The sequence below is a fragment of the Scomber japonicus genome, chromosome 20 (genome assembly GCF_027409825.1).
Source record: "Scomber japonicus isolate fScoJap1 chromosome 20, fScoJap1.pri, whole genome shotgun sequence".
Taxonomy (NCBI): Eukaryota; Metazoa; Chordata; class Actinopteri; order Scombriformes; family Scombridae; genus Scomber; species Scomber japonicus.
Window position 1 is genome coordinate 7,472,008 of NC_070597.1, and position 27,433 is coordinate 7,499,440.

Below are 27,433 nucleotides of genomic sequence, written 5' to 3' on the forward strand. Positions count from 1 at the left end.
GAGTTTTTAGACCAACCCTCACCTGGTGTCAGCAGGTAAACCCTCAGAGCTCAATGAGAGGACAATCACCTGCAACGTCACACAGTAATCCCCCCCTTTACAGTGGTGTTATGTTCAAGTACATGCAGGCCTATTGACACCAGTATCATCAGATGTGTTCAATCTGATAAAAACTCACTGATTAGTAACCAATAAGCACTGTGAGTGTGTTTTCAGTATTTGGTATAATAATAGTAATAGAATTCACAATGCTTCACAGAATACAAAGGGACGATAAAAACATACAAACCCAACAAAAACACCCCAAAGGCTATAAAACCATATTATCAAAGAAGCAATAAAAACTAAATTAAAACATAAAATATATAAAACAGAGGACGTACGAGAGAAACAAGCACTAAAAACAATTTAAGGTGACAGAGAGGCCAGTTTAAACAGGTGAGTCTACAGAGGCTGCAGATTATAACCCTAAAGGAAGAGATTTCCATAGTGTTGGAGCCACTACTCTAAAGGCCCGATCACCTTTTGTTTTCAGGTGGGAAAAAGAGACAACCAGTGAACTACTGGGTCTATATGGATGGAGAAGGTCATATAAGTACCAATAATAATTAACACATTTGTCCTTCATCGTGATTGTAATGTGATGTAATGGTTGTACTTTTGATGATATGTATGGTAATGTAATGCTATGTAGAACACTTAAACCAGGGTCAGGTCTCACAAATGAACCTTGGCTAGAAATCTTACATGTAGCACGTCTGTGTCATGTTATAACCTGTTACAATGTTTTTCATTGTTCCTGATAAATAGACTAATACAATGAAGTAAACCAAACAGTCATTATGAGCTGATAATGATCATGAACTACAGCCAAACTATCTTGGACTTTTCATATTGGACAAATGTGTGTGTGTGTGTGTGTGTGGTGGTGGTGGTGGTGGTGGTGGTGGTGGGGGGGTCACAGCAAACATTTTTATACAACATAAAGTCTATTTAATCAGGTTCTTTTGAAAACTTTAGTTTACCTGCCTCCGTCCTCTCAGGTATGTTGTTCAACAGCGTCCCCTCAAGGTCAACATCTGTAACTGTCACTCAGATGTAAGACCAGCTTTTCACCACTAGAGAGCAGTGCAGCTGCACCACACAGACCATATTGGACTCTCAACATGTTTCTCAAACTGTTGAGCTACTTTTTCACACTTGGAAAATAAATGAACAGTTGAAGGCTGCAGGACAGACTTTAATTATGTAAATCCCTGGAACATTGTACACATGTGTATAATCTCAGGAACTTCTGTATTGCACATGTAGGTATTGCAGATTTACTTACACAGAGATTGTTTATTGTATATAGTATTTTATTTTATTTTTTAATTTTTAATTTTTATTTTATCAGTAAAGCTACATCTTATCTTGTCTTAACTTAACATCACATTATAACATGACATATTTGCTTTCTCTAAAATCTACAGGTTATATTAGCATACATTTTCCATTTTTCCTGCTAGTAGCAAAAAATCCAGTTGTAAAGAAAAGCTTTACTTTGACACACACACACACACACACACACACACACACACACACACACACACACACACACACACCTCAGAGATGTCTGCACCTCCAATTTCTTCACTGTATCTTAAAATCTGTGATACTACAGACACTAACCAGCATTTTAATCTTTTCAGACATCATTTTATTTCACTGTTTACAACCATTACATGCTGTAAATATATATATGTCTGTGTCTGTGTGGGTGCGTGTGCGTTGTGTGTGTGTTTGTGTGCAGGTCTGTCACTCTAAGCCATGTAAAGCTGGGAATGAACAAGCAGAAGATTGCAGTAATGATGTGACCCAGATGTCCTGGGTGCAGATCTCCAGTCTGAAAATGAGAGTGCAGATCAGGGCCTTGTACCTCCTGCCACCACCCTCCCTCCTCCTCCCTCCTCCCTCCTCCCTCCTCCCTCCTCCCTCCTCCATCCGGCCCGGGACACAATCACAGGGTATTTAGCAGCGGGGAATATGTGTGTATGTATGCATGTGTGTGTGTGTGTGTTTAAGAGAATGCTGTCGTGTGTGTGCGCGTGTGTCGTCGGCGTCAGTGTTGGTGTGTGTGTTTGTGTAAGCTTATCCGATCCATGTAAACACAAGGGATCAGATTTTGGAGTGTGTGCCACTTGTTCTTGGTGCTCCGGATTAGACGTAACAGTTTTTTAATTTACTCTCCTCAGCTGCCTACATAAGACACTAAAGCCCAACATTGCCCCACCAGAGACATCCTCCTCCACCCCCCCCCCCCTCTTCTCCCCCATTCCCTGAGGTGACCAGGTGGCTGAACAATCACACACCACCCTGACAGTAGGCTCAGCGGGCCACTTTACTCAATGAGAAGCTCGGCAGTTGGAGTGGCGCGAGCGTCTGTGTGTGTGTGTTGGTGTGTGTGTGTGTGTGTGTGTGTGTGTGTGTGTCAGGGATTGAGGGGAAAGGGGACAAAAGACTGAGAGTTTAATATTTGGGATAAGCTGTGATTGAACATCCTGAGATCAGAGCAGAATGATCAAATTCTGCCAGTGATAATCCCTCATCTTGGAAAATTAAATACCACTATGCTGTCTCTCTTGTGTTCTGTCACACTCTTTATCTGTCTGTAACATGCCCACACACACACACACACACACGCACACACACGTACCATATTTTAAACTGGGTCTTAATCTGACCTGTGTCTCATAACTCTGGTTGCTTCCTTAAGGGAGTTCTGATATCTGATGAGTTTTGTCATTAATAAGACTCAAGTCTAATCCTGAGGGAGAAACACAAAATGACAACGGATAAGCCCTGCTTTCCCCATCCTGACATCACACACACACACACACACACACACACACACACACACACACACACACACACACACACACACACACAACTCTGATTCACTGATACACTATCTAACTAAACATCTTTATACATGTACTTATACACTTGTTTATGCTTTAATATCCTTTAATATCTCCACCCCAGTTTTATTCACTCCAGTTTAGTACTCCTTTTTTTTTTTTTTTTTTTTTTTACAGCTTTGCATATCTTTGTTTATTGAATAAATAAAATATCCCCTCTCTTTATATTCTGGTCATGTCAGTAGATGGTGCAGGCTCACAAAAAGCATACAGATGTTGATGTTGTTCACATTGCCAGCTTTTAAGCCCTTACACATTATGTTTCCACTCCAAGAAGTTCTCCTGCTGCACTGGGCTCTGAAAAAGGATGTGATGTCAAATTTCTGATGTGGCTAATTAATAAATATAAAACCTTCCCAATTGCTGTGTAAAAGAGGGTGTGATTGTTGAATTCTCGGGTTTGGAAATGACAAAAATTGTTGGGTAAAGCCTCCTTCTGGCATCAGATAATGCAACAGAGAGACAATATTGTGTGCTTCTTTGCAGGCATCTGCTTTTCCACACTCCGTAATAGTGCTGCTGTCTTTCTCTTTTTGTCTACACACGTTGAGGATGCGGTTGTGTTGTTAATGAATACATTTTATAGGAATCGTCAGTGGTCAAAGTGTGAGCACCTATATTGTGCTCGGGCGTCTGATCTGTACAGTGTGAGTATAAAATGTGTATGTTTTGATCTTGCAGAAAGGCTGATTAAACAACTCACACTCTGCCCGGCTTCAGAGGATCTGACAAGCACTTCGTTTTAATCATGCTGGCGCCTCAAGAATCAGTTGCATAGATTAACTGGCGATAAGAAACACATTCTTCTGTAACACTGTTCTAAATGAGACTCTCTCACCATGAGACCAGGAAGCACTCATGTAAAATATGATGTCATGTGGGGAACCACCAGACCTACTGCAAATCATTGACCTATTTTAGAGTTATAACATCTTGTATTTCCATGAAAAACTCTCTTGTTGTTTCCTATTTTTGCTTCCAAACCAGGCAGTCTGCTGTGCTGTGTCAGGCCAAAGAAGGGAATACAGTAAGTGAATGAATGTGGTTTCAAATTGAAGGTTGCAGGTACAGTTGTGGCCAGGTGAACCTGCCAGGGCAACAATGAGCTATCGGCCTCCTGTTAACCCCCCCCCCCCCCCCCCCCCCCCAGACTCTCAGTACAAGTTGTTCAGTTTTCTATGCCAAACACTTCTGCTGCCCCTATAGAAGTTTCCCACTGCCTGGTTTGTAAAACATATCTGGATACAGTGTTAGTTTGCCTTTTTTGCAGTCTGCAATTTTACCCTAAACATCCAACAATAGAGCAGCTGGTCAGAGATTAAGAAAAGTGTGGGAGTAATTACTGTGCCACCCCCTGTGGTGTTCCCATGATCAGTGGAGTGACTTTTACTGTAAGCAGAGGAAACTCACACTCACTGTACGTCTCGCATGATTACACAGGGGTCAATGTTCAAGTGTTGCAGTTTGTTCCAGGAAAGGTGCAGCTGCATGTTTAAAATGTGCCTGTGTCCAGACCTTTGAATCTGCCCACTCCACTGAGTTGAATTGACTGATTCTGTCTGATATCAGGAAAGTTTAAAACCAGTTAAAAAGTCAAAAATACAATAGGAGGCATTTTTGAGCAGAACAATCAAGGCTATGGGTGTCATAACATTTTATTTAGCTGTGAAAGTGTCAGTTCCTTCACTCAGAGATGGTGATGGAGGAAGAAAGGTCAGCACTATTGATCTGGCATTTTCTGGCAAGTTTTGTTTTTTAATGTATAATTTTAGAGCAGTTTGAATGCCCCTCAGTTTGTTATAGGCACTGACTAATAAAAATGGGGTATCATTAATTAGCTTAAAGAAACGATAGTCATTCACACATAGGCCTACATAATTAGCTAGTACATCTAAATGAGGCAGAGATTAACACCTAACCTGAGATTAAAACTTGAGCAAAGCTATCCCATATACAGTCCAACTGAAATCCTACGAATAGCTTGCCAGAGGACGTGAAGCTCGCAGATTCAGTACACAGTTTGGAATCTCTTCTGAAAAAGTGCTTTTATGTGATAAGTTCTCATGGTTATTACAATGTTAAGCACTTTTTAAATAATGTTTTTAAAAAGTCATATATAAGTTAAGTCATTCTTCTTCTTCTTCTTCTGTTTATTGTTATTATTATTATTATTATTATTGCTGTTGTTATTAATAGTACTACTACTAGTAGTAAGTATTATTATTAGTAGTAGTATCACATTGTACATTTGATTGATTGATTTGAGGATAAATTCAGTTTTGATATGTGTAACTACTGTCTACATGAAATTTGGAATACAGATATAACAGATATAATAGTAGTAGTTCTTGAAATAGGATCATTTCTTGTCAATTAGCCTATGTGAAATTAAAACAATTCTTGCTTTTATTAGAGACTCCCTGGAACCCCTTCAAGCGTCCCTGTTGTGCTTGAGTTAGGAGGCGCTTGTTATGTACTCCGGATCGCTCGGGCTGGTGTATAGTGCAATTTCCAAACATAATAAGATATTAAAACATTTCGAATTAAAATGTGCCACGCTTTTGTTTTGTGTTATTTATCTTTGTCGCCATGTAGGAGTAGCTCAACCAGCATCCTGCGCGGCGCTGACGCTCTTATTTTAAGGCTGACTCCGCTTGAACTAGTCGATTCCGGCGTACGCGGGTACAGCTTACGAACGCCTCTCTCTTAGAGCCAGTGCATCACAGGAGTTCTATAATCGACCAATCAGGTATAATTTTGGTCAGGGGCAGAGCTAAGTGACAGCAAAGCCAGCCAATCAGCGAACGCTTTGCCTAGACGCCGTGACCAATCAGCGTGCATATGCCAAAAATAACACCTCCTCTTGTTCAGCACCCAAAGTCGAAGGATAGCTCTGGCCTTTCAATGGAAGAAAGTGCTAGATTTTGTCAGCGTTGTATGATATAACCGACTCTTCGGGTTCCATATTTGTTTGGGAAACGATCGGAATTGTCTGTATTTAATGTGAGAGACAGAACTTGGCGTCAAACATGCGTAAAAATCAACGCTGTCCAAGCAGGGAACCACCGAGAAAGGAATTATCGCCGCTCATCTGAGGCCAATCTCCATTATTATTTTTTTTTTTTTGGTCAAAGAAATAAGGGAAACATAACATAGCTTAGCGCGTAGCTCACGTAAGCGCCGTAGATAGATCACCAGGGGTAACAGCACATCTTCACACAAAAGCGAGTGGTCCGGCAATATCATCAAGATTGGCTCTACATTCGCGTAACAGCAGGAAAACGTAAGTAGCAATGCTAGTATGTGAGCTAACGTCATTAGCTAGCTCAAGCTAACGTTAGCTCACATCAACACACCAGCAAAACTAGGCCTTTCCCCGCAGAGGGACCATTGTAAAGAGGAGTGGAGTTCAGCATGTGGTCAGTGGATTGGTATTTAAAACGCACAAACGCATTTACTAAACCAACCAGTCGGCTCATGTTTAATATAAACTGTGTTAGGTTAGCCATTGTCAAAATAAATATAAAAAACAAAACCTGGCTCCTCACCTGAAGTTTCAAAGTAACTTGGTGGTTAAACCTTTACCGCCAATCATTTAGCTGTAAGGCTATTCTGAATGAAGCAAAAACATCTGCTGTTTAACAATTTAAAACGACACATTTGGGGCCTTTCAGTGCTTATAGACTGCCCCCCCTCCCTCCTCCTTACAGCTAATCTAGCAATGGTATAACTACACAAGCTATAACCAGCTAATGACAGCTTAGCGGACTTTGTCATATGGGTGTCAATGGTTAGCAGTCTGATGGTGTTTCCAGAGGTCTGATGTTGTGAGTTACACAAACACACACGCATACAACACCGCAGAAATGATGCTAGATTAAACTGCACAAGTCACATTCACTTCAATAAGTAAGCTATATGTGGTGATAAATGTCTAGAGCTAATAGTGTCAATGTGTCAAACATAAACTGCATGGCTGCTGTATACACTCACTGGCTTCTTTATTAGGTACACCTGTGCAAGCTAATGTAGTCCAATACAACAGCTCTGCTTTAGATTATACAGTTGTGGTGAAGCTTGTGCATTTTCAGTTTTTGCTGACAATGTCAAAAAAAAGGTGATCATTCTACTTTGTTTATTATTGAGGTAATAGTGGGTGATTGTGGTGTATTAGGGTGCATTATAATTGAATGGTGTCCTTAATAGGTTGTCCACTCCATTAAAATACATGTGAAGGGGCAAAATATTAGGAATACCAGTCAATATAATGCAGCCCAGTACACCACCATCACTTAGTACAACCTCGGTAATAAACACAAAGTAAAATGATCACCTTTTATCACAATGTTGACAAAAATGTATAAACTTTCCAAAGAAAAATGCTGAATTTAAAGCAGAGTATTGAATTATATTGCACAAGTGTACCTAATGAAGTGACTGTATGTTCTGTTGTGTATGTTACGACCTCAGGGGGGGTAATTATAACCACAAGGCACGTGTAGTATCTATGTTGAAGTCAGTCAGTCAGTGTAATCTAAGCAGATAACGCTTAATGTAAGTCACAAACTGGTAAGGTGTTTATAACCAGCCACGTTTCACTATGATTGCCACCAGCTCATTGTTTACCTCATATATATATATATATCATATTAAATGATACACACAGTACACAACTTAACTTCAAATTCCTTGATCTAGCACTGTTGGTATTGAGAAGCTGAAATACTGTCAAAATAATTGTGAAATGAAGTATAGATTAGAAAGTATTGAACCTCGACTTGAACATACAAACTAATAATTTGCCACAATTTGATTTACTTTCAATTGTCTTCACTGTCTTGCTCGTTAACTGGTTAAGTACTGTGGCATGTTATACACTTTGGGCCTCGTGTCCCAGTTGATTGACGTTACTGCAAAGCGAGCTGCTCTGTAGGTTTATTTCTTGCTAATATTTTCTATATTAAGTCTTGTAGTATATATTCTCGGCTGTATGTAGGAGGGGCAGGTCCATAGGAGCAGGACAGCTGTGTAAATGTGGAGGGAATGTCTTGACCATAAACATGGGCTTGGCTGGTTACTCCTAACTTTGCTTTAGATGTATAGAAATGCTGGGGCGTTTATGAACACATATGGTCAACCAGAACTCAGAGACTATGTTGAAAAAGATTTTGGGTTATAGAATAAACGTGCCCATTGAATTTGGGGTTTGTATGAGCCATTGTTCTTGATGCATAATATCTTTTTTTTTTCTCGTTTAGAGAGCGGCTGACAGCTACATGCTGAATGCAGCTACTAACATTTGTAACCTTGCTTGCTGTAGTCTTTGTATTGTATGATTAGAACTGCTGCGGTATACATTTTTTTCCCCTTATTGCACAAATTAGCGAAACTATTCAAAGCATTACGGTAACCATCATTGAAAAAGAAAGAAAAATTATACTTCAGATGTTAGAAAATAATTAGTTCCTCCTAGTTCTGACCCCTTGTTTTTATATTGATAACGTGATATGTTATATAGATATCGCCTTAGGTTTTGAATATCGTAATATTGTGATATGGAATAAGTTTCTTCCTGCTTTTAAAGGGTGCATTACAGTAAAAGTGTCATTTTCTGAGCTTAACACAAAGTTCTATTACCTGCCTTTATCCACTTAGTCATTATATCCACGTTACTAATGATTATATATCGAAAATCTCATTGCATGAATATTTCAGAAGCAACAATAGTCATCCCTACAATATTGTAAAAATATTGAAATCGAGGTATTTGGTTGAAAATATTGTGATATTTGATTCTGCCCATATCGCCCAGGCCTAGGTTCAGTTACATACTCACACACTTTTCTACCAGGCTTTTTTGAAAGCAGCCAAAAATGATTTTCTCCAGCAGTTAGCATTTCTACGCCTGCCTGTTTGTCTTTTTGAGCTCCTTATCATCTGTCCATGTCACATTTGGCAGTTTGACATTACCCCATTTCCGCAGAAGAAATGCTGGAAGACAGTTTGGACTCACTCGTCATGAATTTATTTCCTCTGTGGCAGAAAAACAACGTGAACCGAGCCTTCACACATCGGTGCAGGTTAAACTGGACTAATGAAACACTTTTAGCGATTGACTCAACACACTGTTTAGAAAATGAACTTTAAGACACTTGATAGCTTAGTAACATTAAGGCTACAAACTACCCATAATCCAACACTCCATGTAAAGAGTCAGTTTTATACCTGTGTTTTATCCATTGGAAAAGGATTGTCTATATAAGATGACCCCACAAACTTAAAAACGTACATTCAGACCAATACGCTGAACTTTACGAATGCATTTATTTTTGTTGTAGTTTTTCTTTATAACGGCTGTTGTCAAAATATCAAATTTTGACTCCAGCTTTGTCACTGAGAGGCTGACTCGCTGCAGGAATATTGGTTGGCATTCGGCAGGCGCATCGCTCTTTTATGTCGAGCCTGAGAGAATAATTAATGTCTCATCTCTTGAGCTGCTCGCTCAGTGGTGAAACGGTGATCAGCACGACTCCGCACAGGGCGTGACGTGATTGTGTAACTGTGGTAATGCGGTAACCACGGCAGCTATAAGTATAGAACCACCATATGAAATGCATTTTTATGATGTGTCTGATTGTTACAACCCAGATCAGTAATCAATGTCATCTCTATCGTCTTTTACTGTCGTCTTTTCACCCCCCCCAGTTTTTTATTTCCAGTTTGAGACGGTCCAAACTCAAGTCTAATTTAGGTTTTCAAAAGACAATTTCTACCCTTACTTTCTATATTGATAAACAGACACTCCTACTAGCAATATAAAGAGTACTCCTTTGATTTCTGATTCATGGGCTTGGCAACATTTTATATGAAATTTTTTAATCAGGAGAGGAGCTAATGACCAAATCTCTGAGCAGATAAACTTTGGTGTTTTCAGTTTATTCCCTTTTTAAAGTTTGTAGAGTTTAAATAATCTTAGGAAAATCATTAAATTTCAACCCTCAATTTTTGTGACAGCAAAGTTTTTATGCAGCGAGGGCTTATTCCAAGTATGAGATAGTCCAAACACAAGTCTAATTTAAGCTTTCAAAAGACAATTTCTACCCTCACTTTCTATATTAATAAACAGACAACCATACCAGCAATGTGAGTTTTCAAAGACAGTGCTCCCTTCAATTTCTGATTCATGGGCATGGTAGGGGTAGTGCTAAAGACCGATTCTTTGAGCAGATAAACTTCGGTGTCTCAGTTTATTCCACTTTAAAGTTTGGAGATTTTAAATCTTAAGAAAATCATAGTTAATTAAGTCCTTGGTCTGCTATATTTCAAACATGTTTTATCTAAGCTAAGACTAATGGGCAAGTTCACATTTCATCATCAATTTTGTATAATGCAGAGCTGAAATTTAGCTCGGCGGCCACCCTGCTGCTGTATCAGATTGCGATAAGGTGCACCAGGTGACGAATATATGACATCACCTGGTGTTGGGCATGTGCCCTGCCGGCCAGATACGGGAGGAGTTCAATAGCTGATAATCTTATCTGAGTCAGCAGTCACCGTTTAAAGACTGAGGTGCAGATGAAAGACGGCGTCACAGTGAGAGATTGAGACAGTTGACAAGCTTATTTTAGAGTTTGACAGATCTTTAAGGCCTCGGCTGTGTGCAGCAATGGAGCTCGTGGGCGTCACAGGGTGCTTTAAAAAAAATATGTGAATCATTGTATGAGCCCACATTGGTCTTTTATTGTTGGGAAAAATTAGAGACCTCTCCAAGACAAGCTGTACTGTTCACAATTCTTAGTGGAGTAAATTAGTTGGACTGCAGCCGTAAAGATTATTCACTGACAGCAACAAGTGTATATCAACAGAAAGACAACTGTATCAAATTTACTGCTGAGCCCTTCAGATATTGTGTTTGTGCTCATTTCATTGATTAAATATCCTTATCAGCTTCTGCATGTAGGTAACAGTGGTGCACTGATGTTAAAGTGCTGTTGCTTTATTCTGGGGTCATTTTTAGAAAATATCCATGCTTAAATGCATCTAAAATAAAGATACAATCAATGACCTATAATACAACCGCAATGATTGGTTTATTAATCAATTTGTTGTTAGACAGAATATTAAATTATATATTATCTCAGGTTCGTGCTTCTAAAATCTAAATATTTTCTGGTTATCGTTCTCTTCTTGGATAGCACACACAATATTTGTTATTTGCTTTTATTTTATGTTTATCTATAAAGCACTTTAAGCTGCATGCCTTGTATAAAAGGTGCTCTTTAAATAAAGTTTATTTTTATTATTATTATTGTTAGTATTCTTCTAACAAAAAAGAAAACACTTGAAGGCATCATTATGGACTCTGGGAAACTTTTTGCCATTTTCACAATTGATCACTGGCCACTGAGCACAAGATGTAAAACCTTCCAACAATACCAGTCCATCTGTCTTCTTAGTCACAAATTGCTGTCCTTTCTGGCACCACGTCGCAGATATGTTGAACCGATTAAATAAAATACAGCGCTACCCTTACTGTGTGTGAGTAAATTAGCTTGAAGCATTAACATTAAGACAATTTTTATGTAGTATTGCGGTCTTTTTTTTAATAATCTGAGCCTTAAACTCTTCTCAAACATAGCTTGTATGCGGACAGTAAAGTGATGTGTGTCATTGTGTGGATTGCAGGCACCACGGTGAACCTGTGAATCAGTCAGGTCATAAAAATGTCCATTATGATCTGATGTGGATGGGGAAATAATACATCATTAATAAGGAAAATCTTCCTATAAATCTTCCTATTAATAGAGTATAATATGTAATAGAATAGGTCTTCATTGTAGTATACAACAAAGCTCTGTTTGAGCTGTCCACTGCAGCATTAAAAAAGATATCAGATATACACAAAACACTAATACACACATGCATGAACCAAGCACATCTCACCCATTCACATGACCATGCAGTGGACAGCTTCATTTCTCATCAGGCATGACTCACAATTAAACAAACTAAAGACAGCGAATACTCAGAAACATACAGACGCTAATAACAATTATTTCTACAATCATACAAGCGAGACAGCTGGAGAAATTGGTGCAGTCAGCACAATACAATCTTTCTAGACCACATGAGTTATCAGGAGCAGAAACAGACCACAGCAGGCAGCTTACGTCGTCAGCTACATAAATATGAAACTGCAGTTTTGCAAAAAGCACAAACAGTTAACCATGGAAACGTTCACAATTACTGAAAGCAGCTTCTCTAATCTTTAAAGTAAATAGTTAAAGAAGACACTCATACATCAAGAGGGTGGATTTAGTGATTTTAGGGGCCCCAGGCGAACTCTGTCTTGCTTTACAAAGTAAAGAAACATTTTGGATTTTGGGGCAGAGTTACATTTACTTTGGGATGGTTAAAATCATTTTTCAGGACATGTCCAGGATGGTGTTGAAAAAAGTTTGGAGCCTTGTCTGGAGAGAGCTAAAGAAACCAGGAAATATTCACATTTGGGAAGCTGGAATTAGAGAACTTGGACGTTATTTCTTAAATAATGACTCCGAATGATTAATGAAAATAGTTTGTATTTAATTTCATAGTTGTCAACTAGGGCTGGGTATAGTTTAAAAAATGACAATACCATTACCAATCCAAGTACCCTTAAAGTGATACAGATACCAATTAAGTACTTCATTCAATACCCATTATGTGAATAGAAGCATTAAAATGCCTAAAAAACCACCAATCCTCCACATTTAAATGATTTGCAATTATTCAATCAATCAATCAATCAATCTTTATTTGTATAGCTCCAAATCACAACAAAGTCATCTCAAGGCACTTTACACATAGAGCAGGTCTAAACCGAACTCTTCAGGTTTTAACTTTAAAGAGACCCAACATTCCCACATGAGCAACAGTGGCAAGAAAAAACTCCCTTTTAACAGGAAGGAACCTCAGAACCAGACTCAGACTCAGAGTGGGCGGCCATCTGCCTCGACCGGTTTAAAAAACCATTATTAATGTTTATTAATTGAAGAGACTTGCGTCGATTGGCTGCGAGCAAGTCCATACAGATAGTCTTATTTTATAACTTTGGGTGCAAAAAGGATCGATTGCAGCGAGATGTTTTGATACTGCTTGGTATTGCTTTATTCCGGTCGATACCTTAAAGGTATGGAGTACAAATATGCAGCCCTATCGGCAACTAATCGATTAATTTACTCAATATTGCAGCTTTAGAGTTGAGTATCCATTGTTATAGTACATAGAGTCAGACAAAGTGATTTAAAGGAGCAGGGTGTGAGATTTAGGGGTATCTATTGGCAGAAATTGAACATAATTTTCATAAGCATGTTTTATTTAGTGTTCAATCACAAGAATATAACAATCATTGGGGTTTTGTTAGCTTCGAATGAGCCTTTTATGTCTACAAAGGGAGCGGATCGTCTCCATGGAGCCTGTCATGTTTTTACAGTAGGATGAAAGTGGAGGGTGACAGGTGGGTTATTTAGCTGGTTGCCATCCACATACTCCTCAGTCTCAATCAGTTATGTCCCTATTTTGACATATTGAGTGAAGCAATAAGTTAAAGCTTTGTTTTTAAGGTTGTATTTTTAGTTATTTGCATTATTAAAATATCAGCGATGATTTTGAATGAACTCCTGGAAGAGAACTTTGCGAGTTTGCGTGCGTCCTGCAGCAGATCAGCGCACCAAAGGGGGAAATGACGAAACGTGGGTCAAAAAAATGTGCTGAAGTGCTGCATGTTGGATCTCTGCAACCGTTGTTTTATGTGTTTATAATAAAATAAACTTTAAAAAAAAGAGAGAGAGAGAGAGAGAGAGTAGCAAGGTCAGAGTTTGAGTAGGGTAAAGGTCAGAAAGGGTTGTGGCAGGAGACTGTTAAGAGAGCTAAGATAAGATAAAAAAGAGTATTTCAATGTGTACCATGAATGAATTTCAAGCGTGTGAATAGATATAATAGGGAAGGTGTGGCTTTAGAGGTTATAAATGCGACATGGGTGCTAATTACACAACGTGAGCCATGTCCCAGTTCAGGGTTGGCTGCTTTCAAAGTCCATATTTCAAGACTACAAGAATACGTCATAACGGATCGACGAGGCTGCCCCCATTCCTTAGGCAGGCTCCTCCAAATGCGGCTGTGAAACGTGAGCCGGTGTATCCTATATGCAGTCCTCAGCATCCCACAATCCATTCTGGGCTTAATGGCCTTAATGGTGCATTCAGGTACCTCTCTTCACCTCGTAAATCCAGTAAATATCCCACAAGACCGTTCAAGGCTGTTTTTCCTTTTTAGATTGGTCATCAGCTATTAAATAATGAAATAAAGACAAGAAAGTGTAAGTGTTTAAGGTGTGGTGTAATCTCTGGTTATTGCTGGTGGCTGCCTGCCAATGTGTCATAATCACATGGTCTTAAAGAAAAGTGTTAAGGACAAACTGACCTGGTTCTTTATCTGTAAATTGTTGAAGTAAAATTTTACGACTTGCATCATAAAGTCGGTTATTGTGGTTTACATTTCTGCTGATATTTAACACTCTGAGGGCAACATTCAGGGGATACATCTGGACAATTTGAACTGCCTACATGCTTTATTAAAGTGTGTTTGGATAGATGATGAAGTGAATTAAATTTCGCTGAAGATTGCAGCCCCTGATTTTGGTTCATTCCACTCGGAGCAGCTCTAGTGGGACCAGCACAACATCACCGTTTCCCATTAATTATAGAGACGGTGTCCCACCATAGTCTATTTTGTGCCACCACAGTTTCATAGTGAGCCGAACATCGTCTGTACACTCTCCACTACGTTCAGCAAAGCATCTCACCCTGCACCAGAGCTGCTCTGTCCTAGTGGAGTAGTTGAACTTGGACAATCACTTCTGGATATAATGGAAATATGGACATTAGTCTTTTTTGATGGTTTGTTTGGGACATTTATGGACTGGTAAAATGTCTTTCCCATGCTTTGTGGCTGTGTCATCACCATTCATACCTACACAAGCAGTAGTTAAATGACTAAAGCACAACATTGTTTAGAGAGTTTAGCCCCAGATTGATGCATTTGACTTAAAAATGTGCCCCTGGACCCTCCCAGGGGTCAGACTGAGGTCCAACCATCCAACCATTCTGTGGGAAACACTGCAACATTGTGTAATTATCAGACTGCATGGTGGGATCCAGGATCGTTTTATGTTGTTTTGTGACGGAGAAATTAACTCAAGACTGTTTTGCTTTGTTTATGAGTAGGGAAATGAACTTTTAATAGCATTGAAATGGAAATGGCTTTGTTTATTATTGGGAAGTTGAAAGTATCTATGTATGTTATAGCTATGTTTTTGAGTTAATCCATTTCTGAGCAATTGAGAAACAAAATGATGCTATTGGGTTTGTCCAATAATTTATTGTAAAGTTCCTTCCAGACATGTTTTAGGATTTCAGATGGATGTTCAGAATTCAAGTTTGACGTTCTTTCCACAAAAAAAGGTTATTATAAAAAAAACCTTCAATCTCTGATAAAAGGCTCAGCTATCTTGTGCTATATAGTCATAATTATCTCACATTTCATTTAAATATTGTGATACAATTTCGAGGCTATATGGTCCACCCCTAGTGGGATCATTCATGTCTTATATTTGGTTCAAAAACCCATTCTGGCAAGTTCATTACATCTTTGCTGGCCAGATATTCAGACTAATTAGTAATATGGTGGTTTTGTCACCTCTTAGTTATTCAGTCTGATGTTGCTGCCTTGTTTTCTTGTGGAGGAAGGACTCCATTTTGCCTTAACCCTCCTGTTGTCTACCATGGACTGTACAACTTCTGTCCTCCCGGGTCAAAATGTACCTGGTCTGGTTTGACTGTTTATAAAGCATAATGTATAAATGATCACCCAGTTCTATGTTAGACCTTTTACCCAACTGTAATCCATCTTATTACCACATGTTTTACACACATGTTTGGGAAATGATGGTCAATGGGCCTCATTTAATTGAAATTATACCTCATACCTATCCAGTCACTACAGAGAGTAACATATCTGGCCAAGAGGAGGCCAGCTGTTTAATTAACTCAAAGCAAATTATTGAGGCAGCCAAGAAGATTTATTGAAGACCTGACCTAGCTTGTGTGTTATCCATTTAGCAGCGTCCAACAGGTCGGCTTGGCTGGTCAGTGTTAGCAAGCAAACAGGCTACACTTGCCAAATAGTTCCTTTACTATCCTGTTGACCTACTATTATATAGAAACAATACCCACACTGTCTAATAGAGTCATTATAGTGAATATGAAAAGGTTACCTGTAGTTGTAAACACCATATAGATGATAGTCATCTACAGTGACTTTCTTCACTAGTGACTCTCCCACAGTGCAGACAGTGATGCAACAGTTACACTTGTACGTGCACCCGGCGCAGTTTAAGGAAGTGTCATGACTCCAGCTGACTCTAGACGCATCGGAGTGAATTTAACGGTCACGCTTGCAAGAGGTACGCACTGAAAAAAAAGTTTTGTGTTGTTTCAGTGTTAGATTAAACCCTGTCCAGGTCCAGTGTGCTGCCGGTTGTCTGTAGATACCAGGTTGATGTCTGGGAACACAAACAGCAGGAGGAGATTATTTTGTCTTTTTTTTTTTTTTTTTTCTCTATCTGCACTGAAACTGATAATTGAAGTCTATATTTTAACCTATTTGAAGCTTCTGGTACTATCAACCCATAGCTATACAGTATAGGATAAATGGGACCTCCTTTAAAAAAAAAAAAAAAAAGGACAGCGATGAAAGTGTTGCAGGTGGTGCAACATTTCATTATCCTTGCTCAACTTCTTTGTAAATCCTAAAAAAAAAAAAAAAACCCTGAATATGTCATGTATCAGTATTTCTACATTTTACAAGAAAAGGAAGAGATTTTACTTTTTGGTCTTATCGCCCCAAACCTACTCTGGCATTTATGTTAACATAGCTAGTGTAATCTCTCAATGGACAGGACACTTGGGATTAAATAATTAAAAAGAAACTTGCAAATAAAAGTTTGTCTTGATAACAGCCAGAAAAATAGTTGTGTTGATACAGGAGCGGGGCTGTAATGTCAGCAGGTTAGCTACTATTTCTAAATATCAATGTTATTCAATTAGCATAGGCTATTTATTTCTTATACAATGTGAGAAATTGTTGTCTGTAACTTTTAAGATATATCACTTTATTGATTTGTATTGGCATCACTGTAAAAGTCTTACTTCTTTTCTGTAGTGGTGAAAACAGTCATTCACTAAAGCAGCTTCAGACTTAATGAATTTGTGATGTAGTGTGATGTGGACAGCGCCATAAAAAAAACCTCATGAAATCTCTGAAATCACATGACCTAAATATAATGTCATGAACAATCTTTAATAATTAGTTTAATGTAGATATTCAGACCCTCAGGCTCTAATCAAACCATCAAACCATCAAACCATCAAAATCTCAAGACGCTGAGTTGTCACATTTCCCTCTGAGATCAAGCATGAACCTGCAGAGAAAATGCAGCTGAATTTCAACATATTGATTTGTATGAATAGCAAGTGTGTGTGTGTGTGTGTGTGTGTGTGTGTGTGTGTGTTAATCTCGCTTCCAGTATAGCATTGACTGTTTGGTACGAGTGTGCCTGCTGCTCTCAGAGCTGCACTCGGGCTCTCTGCAGCATTATGTAATCCCCGACCTTCCACTTCCCTCTTCGTAGCCAGTAGTTTTTGGCAGACATGTGCGTCTTAGGAGAGAGAGAGAGGGGAGAGGGGAGACAGGAGAGAGGAGAGGAGAGAGGGGAGAGGGGAGAGGGGAGGGGGTACTGGTTTTGACCTGCGGTTACAGTGAGGGTGAAAGCAGTTTTTGAGGGGGTTAAGTGGTTGGGAGTTCCTGGTTTCAGTCTGATGTCTCAATTAAGATATTATCTGGGGTTTTTTTCTCTCTCTCTCCCTCTGTGTGTGTGTGTGTGTGTGTGTGTGTGTGTGTGTTTGAGTGTGTGTGTTTTTTTCTCTCTTCCTCCCAGCAGTTTCTTGCACCATTGACAGCCAGAGGACAGTCTCATAGTATCTACATGTGTTCTCGCAGTAGTCTGCATGTCTCCTTTCAGGGTCTGACTGCTGCGACTGCTTTAATGGATGGATGATGCAACTCCCCCTTTCCTCTCTCTCTACCAGGCGGCTGAGAGAGCGTGTGCGTGTGAGTGTGAGAGAGGGAGAGACATAGAGAGAGAGAGAGAGAGAGAGACATAGAGAGGGGGATGTTGCTGAATGAAGCTAAGCCTGGATGTTTGCACTGCAGGGTGGGTGGTTGCTAGGCGACGGCAGTGTGTTTGTTTTATTTTTAGAGAGAATCACTGCTGGTGAACATAACAGATTTCTCTTTTCTCAGACACACACAGACACACACACACACACACACACACACACACACACACACACACACACACACACACACACACACACACACACACACAGGCACAGGCAGGCGCGCACATGTGAGCTCACTTTTCTACCATACTTGAACATACGAGCCACCTCGTGAGTGTCAGTGGCGGCGGGAGCTGGACAGAGAGGGAAGTCTGTTGATACAACCGAAAAGAAAATAGAAATGTGAATAACGTGGCCCACTGCCCCACCCTGGACATGAAATCTAAACCAGCACCCCGGCGTATTTATAGAGTGTGTTTTTTCTTGCACATTGACTATGACACTGCACACATGCGCAGAGCAGACAGACACAGACACACACACACACACAGACACACACACACACACACACACACACACACACACATACGTTCCTCTGAAACCAGCTGTAGTCACTCCTCGCATGTACCAGCCTTTTTTGGGCACATGCCTGTCATGCCGTGTGAGCGCTCATGTGGGAGGTAATGCAGAGCGAGGGAGAAATCAATATGTTGGAGAAAAGGAAAAGAAAAAAAGAGAAAAAAAGACATGCTTAAGGCGCTTGTGATTTTTTTTTTTTTTATCGCTTTTCTATCGATTTTTAAGATCTCATGAGTGCTGCCTCCCCAACCAAACCGAGCTATACTGTAAAGCAGCTGCTGACATTTAGGGCAGAATTGATTAGTATGATGGAAAAATATAGTCCGGGTCAAATATGCCAGAGAGAGATTTAGGAGACTGACTGGCCAGTGTGAGGACCAGTAGGTGCTGCCAGTGTCTTCTTAAGGTACAGTCACTACTAAATTGCACCACATAAACTTCCTTTTTATTACATTTATTAGAATGGAGGGCTCTGGCTTTAAATGTGTGCTCGTCTGACAAATGAAAAGTTTAACCTCGCTTAACTTTTGCCCAAATCTACCAGAACACTTTCCTGGTTGATTTGAAGTTGTAAAATGAACACTGTATTTTGGAGTTGTAATGATTAATAGGTTCATTAAATAGTCGACCAACAGGAAATCAATGACAATTTAAATAATCGAATGATGGTTTCAGAAGAGAGATTGATTTGAGATCAAATGGCAAAAATACATGAGCTCCACCTTCCTAAATATGAATGTTTTCTAGTTTTCTTCCTCCTTTTATGATAAAAAACAAGATTTTTTAGGTTTGGGACATTTTGTACTTAGGAATATCAATATTTTTCATTTGCATTTTCTAAACCACACAAATCTATAAATTGAGAGTATAATTGGTAGATAGAGCCATTATTAAAATAATCATTAGTTGCGGCCCTGCTGTGTTTCTACAGTTATCATTGCAATGAAAGATAAAATCACTGCTATGATAACTTTCCAGAGCAGAAAAACTTTTTACATAACATTATAAACCTCTGTGTAGTGTTCTGACGTCTGATCAGCCTTCAAACTCATAGCTCATAACCCAAACTGGACTTGTGGTAACTTAATCTTACTCTTCTTAGCCTTTTTATTAAACCATAATATATTATTGTTGTTGAGTGTATTGTGTTGCATCTAAGGAGAGCAGCACAGTAAGAACTTCATTGCATTGTCTGAACATCAGTGTTTTTACTTTGCATGTGACAGTAAACTTCTCTTCTTGAACCAGTACCCCCCCCGCATTGTGACTAGTGTCAAGTCAGATGTAGTGTTTGACAGTCAGACTTTTTATTTGAGCCAAAAAGCAAAGACTAACTCCCAAAGACAGATCTCTTCTCCATTCATCACTTGGCAGGTGAGAGTTTTGAGTCCTCGATAATGCAATAATGTCATTTTCTATTTCCTGCCAACAAGGTAACTAATAGTATTAGTTACATTCTATTCAGAAGAAAAGAGGCTCTGTGTGCTCAAAGAAGCTTTTCTGATGAAGTGTAATCCTCCGCTCCACGGTTCCTTCTTTGCTATCTTTGTCTTGTCAGGATCTCACCATCCGTCGAGTAATTAAAAGCACTCTATAATCAGCCTACTGAACTACTGACACCAAAACCTGCTGGTTTACACAGGGATTTATAGGATGGAGGATATTATTATACACTTGGCTTGGCTATTCATAGAATATATATATATAAAAAGAATTGATAAGAAAGTGAATCAGGTTTCACCTTCATTCTGTATTTATGATGTTTTAAATACTTGATCCACAAAGGTCTAATAAGACACATAAATCTAACTGAAACGTAGTCAGTGAGATACATTTTTTTTGATTGCGTCTCGATTTCATATCACTTTAATTCATATCAGATTTTGAAAACGTGAAAACTCCAGTGGTGTTTTAATGCTCCCTGCTTTCACAACTGCATTTCAAACATGTAAATGAGAACCTGTTCACATCTTTATCTCCAATCTTCTCACTCACACACAGTAGGGACCAATACTGGATTTTTGGGAATGATGCCAATACCAAATATTAGTACTGATACTGATCTCTATATATCGGCCGACATATTGTTTATATATAGAATATACGTATGAACAATGGTCCCTCAAATGTAATGGAGGCCATGATATTTTACAGTTTGACAATAATCTTGTTTGTATAAAATGACATCAGTCATTTTATACAAACATCGTCAGGGGCTGCAGCCAATCCCAGCTGTCATTGGGTGAGAGGTGGAGGTACACATTGTATAGATTGCCAATCCATCACAGGCCTCATATGAATGTATGAATAAAAAAAACAGAACAAAAAACACACAGTATGTATATTTCAAACCAGAATACACATAAAGCACTGCCCATATAACTTTTATCTTTAAAATATATTGGTGCATATCGGACAACATACACACGATACCTATGTATTTGTCATAGGCAATAATGGCTGACAGATATATCAGTCGGGCTCTAGTACTCAGTGTGTTAATGATGCTGTGGTGCGTTACAGTGAAGGAGGCTGAGGTAACAGTATATGGAAGGTGTTTTCATATCTTCTTTTTTTTCTCTTTTCTTTCCCTGATAAATCTCCAGCTATAGGCAGCAATGGGTGCATTCCTGGATAAGCCGAAGACGGAGAAGCATAGTGCCCACGGTGAGGGCAATGGGCTGCGCTATGGCCTGAGCTCCATGCAGGGCTGGCGGGTGGAGATGGAGGACGCCCACACAGCTGTGGTGGGCCTCCCCCACGGACTCACCGACTGGTCCTTCTTTGCTGTTTATGATGGCCACGCAGGCTCCCGAGTCGCCAACTACTGCTCCGGCCACCTGCTGGAACACATCTTGTCAGGAGGGGCCGACTTTAGTTCAGGACCCTGCTCCGTGGAGGGCGTGAAGGACGGCATCCGCTCGGGCTTCCTGAACATTGACGAGTACATGCGCAGCTTCTCTGACCTGCGGCAGGGCCTGGACCGCAGCGGCTCTACAGCTGTGTGCGTGTTGCTCAGCCCGACCCACCTCTACTTCATTAACTGCGGCGACTCGCGGGCCGTGCTGAGTCGAGACACCAAGGTGGGCTTCTCCACCCAGGACCACAAGCCCTGCAACCCCCGCGAAAAGGAGCGCATCCAGAACGCTGGCGGCTCAGTAATGATCCAGAGGGTAAACGGCTCCCTGGCTGTGTCCCGGGCCCTCGGGGACTACGACTACAAATGTGTGGATGGTAAGGGCCCCACGGAGCAGCTGGTGAGCCCCGAGCCTGAGGTGTGTGTGTTGGAGCGGGCGGCCGAAGGAGACGAGTTTGTGGTGCTGGCGTGCGACGGAATCTGGGACGTCATGTCCAACGAGGAGCTGTGCGAGTTTGTGCGCTCACGACTCCTGGTGTGTGACGACCTGGAGAAGGTCTGTAACTCAGTGGTGGACACCTGCCTGCATAAGGTGAGTGTTTGTGTCTACTCATGATGTAAATAAAATGAAAAAATCATGCATCGTAGGCCAAAGAGTGTACGTGGTTAACTTGGTGGTCTGGTTTGACTGTTTATAAAACATAAGGTTTAAATTATCACCCAGTTCTATTAGCCAACTTCATTACAACTTATTAGCACAGGTTTTACACCTATTTTTGTTAATTATGGTCAATAGGCCTCATTTAAATGAAATTACACCTTTTTACCCATCTTGGATAAAAATTGACCTGAGGACAACAGCAGGGTTAAATATGAACAAAGATTACAAAAAAACCAAAATCATGTTTGTCTTTTAAAATGAAATGTTGGTTGCCTCCCAGCGTGGTTTATAAGGTAGAGGTGTGTTTTAGGATTAAACATTGCAGATAATGTGAGAACGATCATACAATACTGTGACTATAATGGTTTGAAATTTCAAATATATTGAGGAATATGAATTAAAAATGACTTAAAATGACTTTGTCTTATTGTATAACTCTTGACATTAATAATTAATTGTGAATATAAAATATTGTAGTAATAATAACAGATACCAAACCATTTTTTTAAACCATTAAATCCATCAAACCTAAAAGTTAGCAAGCTAAACCAACTCTTTCCTCTCTTCTCTACTTCTTTTCCCCCTTCCCTTCTTACACTGTGTCTGTATCACCACATCTGTGCACTGTACAACGATGTGTCGAGTCACAATTCAAATACTTGTTTAAACTTTTTATTGTTAATCCTGTCATGTGATTGTCGTCCTGATCGTGGTGATGAGTGAACAGTTGAAGCTGTTTAAGTGTTCGTTTTGACTAATTTCTTGACAGAGTGGGTGACGATGACGGTTTTGCATCAGTTCTGATCCAGATCTCACATCTGCTCGCCTCTGCTCTCGTTCTCATTATTAGGGCAAAATCTGACTCGTTCAAGAACAAACGTTACCAGTATTCATTTTCGGAAAGATAACTAAATACGTCAAATAATGCATTACTGCATCACAATGTAATAGAAACAATTTGAACACGTCAGTGCAAGAAATCAGATCACCCAGATAACAAATGATTCATTCATTTATCAGTTATTACTATCGGCTGCTCTTCTTCGCTCGGCCGCCCAGTTAAATGGTGCTTTATCGCTTTCAAGTCTGCCCGTGCACATCGGCCTTGTCAGCTATTGATCTGAGAAAAAGCAAGAATTGCTCTTTGCCTCCGCTGAACTCGTCTATATAAGTTCACAGTTCTCGGACTTTGGCCTTCCATGTATCATTTATTTTGTGTGTAGAGTTGTCGGAGAAGCAGCAAGTGCACAGCAGTCTAGTTATTTTTACCGTGCTGGATGATTTATCTCAAGTAACAGCCACATGCTGTCATAAATCTTCTGCGCTTGCCACGGCCTTTTGTGATGAATGTAACAGCGAACACGAGGCGTGGGATGATATGAAAATTATTACCCTCGCCAAAATAATTATGACATTTATGACTCACATTATTATCCTGGTGATCATTAAAATGTGCCTTAAACTCTTAAAATGGTACCAAAACAAACTGGTAAAACAAACTTTTATTAACATTTTGTTAAGAGTACACCAATAATAGATTTTTGGGACCAATACTGATACAGATAACTGGAAGTAAAAACATTCCAATAGCGATATATTGGCTGATATAAATGAGTTATATAGTTATAACTGCACATTTTTTTGCAGTGATCCATCAAATTTGATCATCAAACACTACAGCTTCACAATAAACATTATTCTATAAAATGACATCACTGAAACTATGAATTTAATAATTAATATAAAAACAATCAACATGCATTAACCCTTTATTGGGCAAATAATTATATTCGGTAACTTCTGTAAATATCCCAAAATATCCTTCCTTCCTTCCTTCCTTTCCTTCCTCCCTGCCTTCTTTCTTCCCTTCCTCTTTTCCTTTCTCCCTCCCTCGTTCCTTATTTCCTCCGTCCTTCCTTCCTTCCTTCCTTCCATCTGTCCTTCCTCCCTCCCTCCTTCTCTCCTCCCTTCCTTCTTTCCTTCCTCCATCCCCCTTTCTTCTTCTTTCCTTCCTTCTTTCTTCCCTTCCTCCCTCCCTCCTTCATTCCTTTCCTTCCTCCCCCTACCTTCCTTCCTTCCTTCTTTCCTCCGTCCTTCCTTCCTTTCCTTCCTCCCTCCTATCTTCCCTTCCTTCCCTTCCTTCCTTCCTTCCTTCCTTCCTTCCTCCCTTCCTTTCAATGAGTGTCCTATAAAGGTGCTGCTAAATGACGCCAAATAATATGCTGTTACTCTGTTTCTATAACACACATATTACAAGTGAATAAAAGCCTAATTAAAGATGTTAAATTACAATAGTGAATCAGTTTGAATGATCCATCTATTAAATCTACCTGCTCCTGTGGTATTGTATTACATCTTTGATCCGACACTAACAGATTTATTACAGTCAGATTGTTGTTGATGCATCCTTCATTTATAATGTAAACAACAACGTCATTATCAATGTCCTTCTGTGTGTGTGATATTTGAGGCAGTAAACACCCCCCTGACATATTTAACATGTAGTTAAAAAAAAAATCCATTAAGAACATGTAACAAGTCCAAAAATAGATTTTGACTAACCTCAATTAAAAGATAAATGATTTTCGTTAATGCCAGATTACCAAAACCTGTGTGCATAATGTTCACCAGAAGGTTTTGGTGAAAAGCAGCCGTAGAAATGGTATTATTTTTTACAGTAGCACTCAAAAAAACAATTTCTGTCCTTGGCTTCCCCTTTCAGTCATGTTTTAAGACTACTTTTAAATGATCTTCTTCTGCCTTATTAAAAAAAAAAGTATGAATGTGCAAATATCTTTGATTTCTAAAGTTTATTCTGCTGGATAGAAGATGTCTGCATATTCTCAGTGTTTGTGCTCTGCAGGCTTCAAGTTCCCTCATCAAACATGTGTGAGATGAATACTGGAACAGGCTTGACTTCCAGACTAGTTTAGGTCCATACTTTAATAATAATAATACTAATAAACTTTATTTAAAGAGCACCTTTCATACAAGGGATGCAGCTCAAAGTGCTTTACAGAGAAAAATACAAACTCAAAATGTTCACAGAGCCCACGTCTCTCTTAAAGCTTTAGGTCCCTTTAAAATCCGATTTTCAATTCATTCAGAGATGAAGGATGAAGGGATGATGAAGATGAAAACAACCTTCAAGTGTCAAACTCTGCTCATATATCATTCTGCACAGTGAAACTCAAACATTTAAAGTGATTCTTACCTTTCTTGCACTTGATACATCACTTTGAAAAAACTTGAACTGCAACAACTCCTCCTCCTCCCTCCTATGTCCCACCCCTTCTCCCCCTCCCCCCCTACGAACGCGCATTACAATAGTGAAGATATAGTTATATAGATTTATATAGTTTTCTTTTTCCCCGTGGGAGCATCTGGAGGTGGAAGCTGTGGCCCTCTTTTGTTGGTCATTGTCAGTCACTACTGTCTGTTTACGGCTATCTCTGTGGATCATGGATGTATTATAATGCTGAGGATCCACAACAGACTCTCTTCCGGGTGGGGGGGGGGGTGTGCACGATTACGTAATGCAGAAGGGGGAAACAGGCAGGTCGCTCGGCTTGAATGATATGATTAATCAGAGTTTTCATAGAACCATATGAGAATGGAATAATAATGAGTTTTAGAGTGCCATTACTTTATTAATAGCATTTTAACCTAAACCAAAAAATTGTAAAAATGGTAAGGGTTGAAGAAAAACATATTTTTGAGTGGAGGAGGATTTTAAGTTTTTTTTCTCCTTCATGGAACCGTTTATAATCCAGTGTGAACAAAATAATCGTATATTTAGAACAACAACTTTATGACTGATCCCAGTGTCGTGTTGATTCAATAAACCATTTTTGGTGTCAGATGTTTGTATAATTGCCCCTCTACGATCAACAACTACTTTCCATATTTGTTTAAAACGTTTAATTTGTTGTGTCCCCCGTCCTCATCCTGCAGGGGAGCAGAGACAATATGAGCGTGGTGTTGGTTTCTTTACCCGGAGCCCCCAAGATCTCAGAGGAGGCTGTGAAGAAAGAAGAGGAATTGGATAAATACCTGGAGAGCCGTGTTGAGGGTCAGCACATATCTACACACACACACACACACACACACACACACACACACACACACACACACACACACACACACACATACAACAGACTGACAGTTGGCATGATGTTCAGTAGAGAATTGCCTCATTAATCTACATGCTGTAAAGGATAACTCCTCAGTGATAGTTAAATGCTTACTCTGCATGTTTTCAATACCTATTTGAAACATGTTTTTCTCCAAAGGTTAAGTGAAACAAGCAACCACATACTGTTCTCACTGGCTGTGTACATAACCCGCACAAAATCAACATTCTTTAGGTAGTGCACACATTTGAAATCAGTCTGTTACACTGTGGCAACTTGTGTATCAGATTTTTCTTTCTCCCCATCTCCAACTTTAATATACTGTAATGTTGCTTTGATATACAACATAACTTGGCTCTCTTTGTGTGTGTGCCTGCAGAGCTGCTGGGAAACTGTGGGGAGGCAGGCGTCCCAGACCTGGTGTCTGTCCTGAGGAGCATTGCAGCAGAGAACATCCCTAACCTTCCACCCGGCGGAGGCCTGGCCAGCAAGTAAATACACAGCTCAGGATAACATTGAACTAGGGCTGCTCGATTATGGAAAAAAATCATAATCACGATTATTTGGGTCAAAATTGAAATCACGATTATTAAAACGATTTTTTTAAACTTTAGAAACATGCTGCATTTATTGTCCATTCGGCTTAATTAATTTTCTCTCCTAGCAGCAGCCTTTTATCTGCCGCTTAACGCAACACACAGCAGAATATGTGCAGAGATATTAGAGCTGAGCTGGTTACCATGACAACAGTTCACACGTCACTTCCTGGTTTTTAATAATTAGTCAGTAAACTCAGCATCGGCTGACGCAGGCTGGAAACTCTGCACTTTTATTTACAGTTAAAACATTTCACCGTGTGTTTCAGCTTCTATGCTAACGGTGCTGCGGTGGCTTCCGGTCTAAGCTTTTCAAAATAAAACCTTTCTTATTGAGCGCTATCTCATTATTATTATTAAAAATCGTTTCCCCTCGATTTTATTAGTTTTGAGATCGTTTGGCCCCTAAATCGTTTCGATTCATTG

The 27,433-nt window shown here is 39.6% G+C and overlaps 1 protein-coding gene across 2 annotated transcripts in view; it reads left to right on the forward strand.

Moving 5' to 3' along the window:
- The first annotated feature begins 5,842 nt into the window (after nucleotides 1-5,842).
- ppm1bb (protein phosphatase, Mg2+/Mn2+ dependent, 1Bb) overlaps nucleotides 5,843-27,433 on the forward strand; it is a 30,437-nt gene continuing 8,846 nt past the window's right edge. For both annotated transcript variants that reach the window (XM_053341795.1, XM_053341794.1), the window contains exons 1-4: nucleotides 5,843-6,243; nucleotides 21,367-22,209; nucleotides 26,233-26,350; nucleotides 26,791-26,902. In XM_053341795.1, coding sequence (XP_053197770.1) covers nucleotides 21,379-22,209; nucleotides 26,233-26,350; nucleotides 26,791-26,902 — 1,061 coding nt within the window. In that variant the 5' untranslated portion in view covers nucleotides 5,843-6,243; nucleotides 21,367-21,378. The remainder of the gene's footprint in view (nucleotides 6,244-21,366; nucleotides 22,210-26,232; nucleotides 26,351-26,790; nucleotides 26,903-27,433) is intronic.